The 4,555-nt window shown below is 35.5% G+C and overlaps 1 protein-coding gene across 1 annotated transcript in view; it reads left to right on the forward strand.

Annotated features, from left to right (window-relative positions):
* The window catches only part of TMEM131L (transmembrane 131 like), a gene marked incomplete in the record, with an annotated part of 40,233 nt that overhangs the window by 22,164 nt on the left and 13,514 nt on the right, over positions 1-4,555 (forward strand). The window contains 4 exon segments of the mRNA XM_072406836.1: positions 1,512-1,622; positions 2,156-2,242; positions 3,309-3,378; positions 4,113-4,233. Of these exon segments, the coding sequence (XP_072262937.1) occupies positions 1,512-1,622; positions 2,156-2,242; positions 3,309-3,378; positions 4,113-4,233 (389 nt within the window).

The following is a 4,555-nucleotide window of genomic DNA, read 5'->3' on the forward strand; positions in this document are numbered from 1 at the left end:
TGTTCAGCATATAATAGTATACTATATAAAGTATCTCACCTTAACCTTTGCAGGAAGCCCAGAGATTGTCTTGTACTTCTAAAGCTGCAATAAATATAGTGCTGCTTGTGTGTTTTGCATTAGTGTGGACAGTTATCAGTCAGACTACTCTGGGGATGGGGGCAATGCAGGAGCTGCTTGGCAGAGGAAAGAGCAAATTGGCTCTACCTGCATCTGTCCACTAAAGGTTCCGTAAACTAAAGTACATTTTTATTAGTGGGTTTCTTAAAGAGACACTTCAAGAATTTCAGTAAATATGCAACACAAACATATTTGTTTTAGCTGGAGATGGTATTTTTTAGCAGAACTATAATCCCTTATTAAAAAAAATGTTTACCAAAAAAACATGTATGTCTGCACTCCTGCAGTTTTTGTCCTCCAGCAAATGCATGTTAATACCCACAGTGAAGTCCATGTAATGCAGTTTCCTGTGATGGTGTTACAGCGATGCTGTGCCTCAGTGGGACGAAAAAAAAAAAAACAAATTTCAGGTGCCGTGGCTTTATTATTGTCATTTCTTATTCACAAGCCTGTGGAATGTCGGTCATTCTCTGGGCTCACCTATTCCCACCCTCTGTTTCTGCATGGACAACACAGTATTGTTGCCAAGCCCTCCCCACTGTGAGCTGCAGTGTCTGGGAAGAAGAGCATGTGAGAAATAAGATTTTACCGGTATGTATTTATTTTTGTATGTGTCTATCAGATAAGTGGACTTCATAGTATAAACATTCAGGAGCCTTTAGTTGAAGATCAAATAAAAATGTGTGATTGAGAATTTTTATTAAAACTAGTTTTTCTGGAAAGTTGGCTTCAGTTGATCGTATGGAATTCCCATCCTTTTCCTCCAGCTTTGCTGTACAATGTATTGGTGTGCAAATGCCCAAGTTCTTTTTTAGTTGCATGCAAATGTGCATAAAAAATGTGAACTTGGCTGCAACAATTAAACATTTGTTTACTTTAGGAGTCCTACAAGTGTTCTGTGTTCAGAATTTAATATGTGATATTTGTGAAAGCATTTACAGGCTTGTTGAAAATTGCAGCGTCAGTAGTGACACACCCTTCCATTTCAGTCCCATTCCATTCCCTGCAAGACTTTCTCACGTCTCAGTGTTATTTGCCTTGCAGCTAGATTTACTTCATTTTTTTTAGTTTGATAGAAACACTCTGGGCGAGTGGGGCCTAAACGGTCATTAAGCTGTGACAAGGAGGATTGCTTTAATACCATACAATTCCTATGGTCCCCAGCAGACAAATATCTTGGCGAGTCCTGGCGGTTAAATAATTCATTCAAACACAAAATGTGTTCTGGTCCCACTTTGAGATATGTCTGCTCATTTTTAGCAATTAGCCTCAATATAAAGGTTAGGTGAATAAAAATAAAACTTTACTTTTCATATGCTACACTTTCTAACAGTTTTTTTAAATGATTGTTGGTAGAGTATATTTATCTAAAGTTTCTTGTTCTGTTATAGGTCTTTGGTCTGGGCATACTTTCTGTTGCCTCTGATGAGTCCAAGCACTCTCTTCAAAACACAGATGTCATGTTCCCACGAATTGCCAATATTCATCTTTCACAATCACAGGTAAGAGTTTTCCTGCTTTTCAATATAGCAGTACTGTAAGATTTGCAAACATCCCAAAGTGTGCAGTCTTGATGAATGAGAACCATGATATCTGCATAAGGCCATGTTATAGTCACATAGCTTATTTGCAGTTTTTTAACATGGTAAGAAACAGCCAGTAGGCTTTTAGGTAATCATGAGACTATGGACTGTGTTGGAGGTCCCAACAATTATATAAATTTGCCATTTATTTACCTTTTACAACCTGATCTCCTATATTGAGAACCTTAACATTGCCATGTCATGGTCGTGAATGATCTTAAGACTTTATCAAAAACATTTTTTGTACCCTTCCTTGTTTGCATTGATAAAATTGAAACAATATGTGTTACCCTACGTCAACTCACTATAGTTGAGCAAGAACCAGATGATGCAGTAATGTCTTTAGTACTTGATAAAATGGTAGGTTGTGTGTTATATATTATTTTTTATTTACAATATAATACTTGCTTAGTAAAAAGCTGACTACCTTACTTTATTACTTCCTTACGTAGGGAGAGGCCATAAACTCCAGCGTATGGCAGGTTCGTCTGAAGTGCAGTGTTCCCCTTCGACAGCATCAGAATTGCAGGACTTGTCAGGCCAGATTCAGATTTGAAAAATTGCCTTTATGCTGTAAATAACTTTACTTCAAATTATTCAGTAGTGTATAAATGTCGTGATATCTAAAAATATGTAATAAAAACGAATCTTGCACAATTGGGGGAATCTGTACTACCACCTTAAAAAATGTTCCTTCTCCAGCTTCCATTAATTTATTTATAAAAACATTCCTCCTATATTTGGAAAGGTATCAGATCATGCAGGGTTTATTGTTCAGTTGACATATAGCTAAAGCAATCAGAGAAATTCCACAGAGCACAGTTGTTAATAGAGGAAACTATCAGACATAATATAAATATGTCAGTTTGTCTATAATGTAAACCAAGCAGACTTTTACTCTTTCTATTATACTATATTCATATTGCCTGTGACACTGTAATCTGAAACTCCACCATGTTTAAAATGTCACCGGCAATGCTGGATAGTGTACAGTACAGAGGTTGGACCACTTTGCTTTTTCTGATCTTAGTTTTAATTTTTCATTGAATGTGAACTTTCTTTTGGTGCAGTTGCTTACATTTTAGTGGTCTCCATTTGTGTTGAGATTCGGCTATATATTATACTGCATAAATTCACATGCAGCACGCTAAAATATAAACCAAGATTTTCTCATCTATCTATCCATGATCTAGCAAGATATCAACTGTGTATACATTGTCTAATTCTTACTTTGTGCACTGTCCATTTGTTCACTGTAGGGTGGTTAACAAGGCAAAAAGTCCATAGGATTTAAGGGAAATTGCAGAGATCTTGTCCATTTAATGTCCACACATTCTACCTGGAGCCACCGGGGAAGTTAGAAAGCTTTGCTAGTGGCTCCAGGTGTGTAGAATGGAAGAAATTATTCTAACTTATAAACATAGAGTTAGGGCTAGTCACAGCAACATATTGGCTCTAATTATCTACTTAAACAGCCCTTTGTTTAAAATGGTAGTATTAGACTAATTGTATATCTCACAAATTCACTGAAGGTCTTCTATTGTTTTTAGCATTTTGTTTAGGAATACTATTTATGTTTTGCCTTTTTCTTAAATTTAATTGCAGTCAGGGAACCAACATCCTAAAATGTTTGCACAGTGTGGAGTTCATCCTATTATCAGACACTTATCCTCTGGTAAGTGACTTAAGTTTGTATTTCCTAAACATTTATCTGTAAATAATTGTTTTATTGCTATACTATAGGTTTACATGGTTAATAAAAACTTCTACAATGCATGTTTTTGACTTTATTGGAATAAATACATAGATACACATTCAATTTCGAATTTTGTTAGAGACACACAACAATCTTTAGGCCCAAGCCATTCCTCATGAAACCTTTATTTTGGATTGTTATCCATTTCCCACAAGGCTAAACAGGTCTGGCTAAGGCCTAAGTATTCATTATAACAATTTATTTCAGAATAGATGTTGTATTTCTCTATAAAAGACTGTCAATTAACATTTTAAAGACCCAATTATCAAGAGGACAAAACTGTTCAACAGAAAAATGGGTTTATGGCTTTTAGGGGCCACTACAACTATGTTGGAGGGGCACTGTCACAAGGCCTACACACAGTCCATTTACATGTAGTGCTATAGTGGCCCCTAGTGTCTACTTTCTGTTACTACACCAAAATGTCTGATACTCTAATCAAGAAAATGGCATTTCTTATTCTTAATTCAGGTTCTTTATTGTGCAGGATCACCATTTTTTTATTATTATTATTTATTATATTTTTGTTTGTTATTTGTAAATACCTTGAACAACTTAGACTTCTTGGTGTGTCTTGCCTTTAAATATACATACAGCTGACTTATTAAATGTTATTCTCTACTTGCATTTATTAATAGAATTTTGTCTTTTAGAAGAAACTTTGCGCTGGCAACATAGCTTATCTCTTGGCATGTCTGCCTGGAGTACAGACTATGAGTTGGGATCCGAACTCTATGCAAAGTTTCAGAAGATGCATGATGCTGATACGTGCAGGTAGGAGTCATATGTGCTGCTGCTTTATAATTTTTAAAAGCCAATTTAAACTCAAGAAAAAAAATAGGATTTAATAAAGTTCAGGTGTCCATATTTGTGGTGGCTGCATTTGTTTTCCTTTTTAATTTTTTCACTTATCCTCAACTGTAATCAGGCCAGCAACTTCCTTTCTTAGCCAACATTAGACAGTAGCATCTGTGGATAGGGAAGTAAAAAATTACTAACTTACACCAGTTAACATAATTCAGAAAGTTACAGCAGCATATTTATGTTTGTTTGGGATAGAGCTTTTACACAATATCTAATCATTGTAAGTGCCTCA

The sequence above is a fragment of the Pyxicephalus adspersus genome, chromosome 3, assembly GCF_032062135.1.
Source record: "Pyxicephalus adspersus chromosome 3, UCB_Pads_2.0, whole genome shotgun sequence".
Taxonomy (NCBI): Eukaryota; Metazoa; Chordata; class Amphibia; order Anura; family Pyxicephalidae; genus Pyxicephalus; species Pyxicephalus adspersus.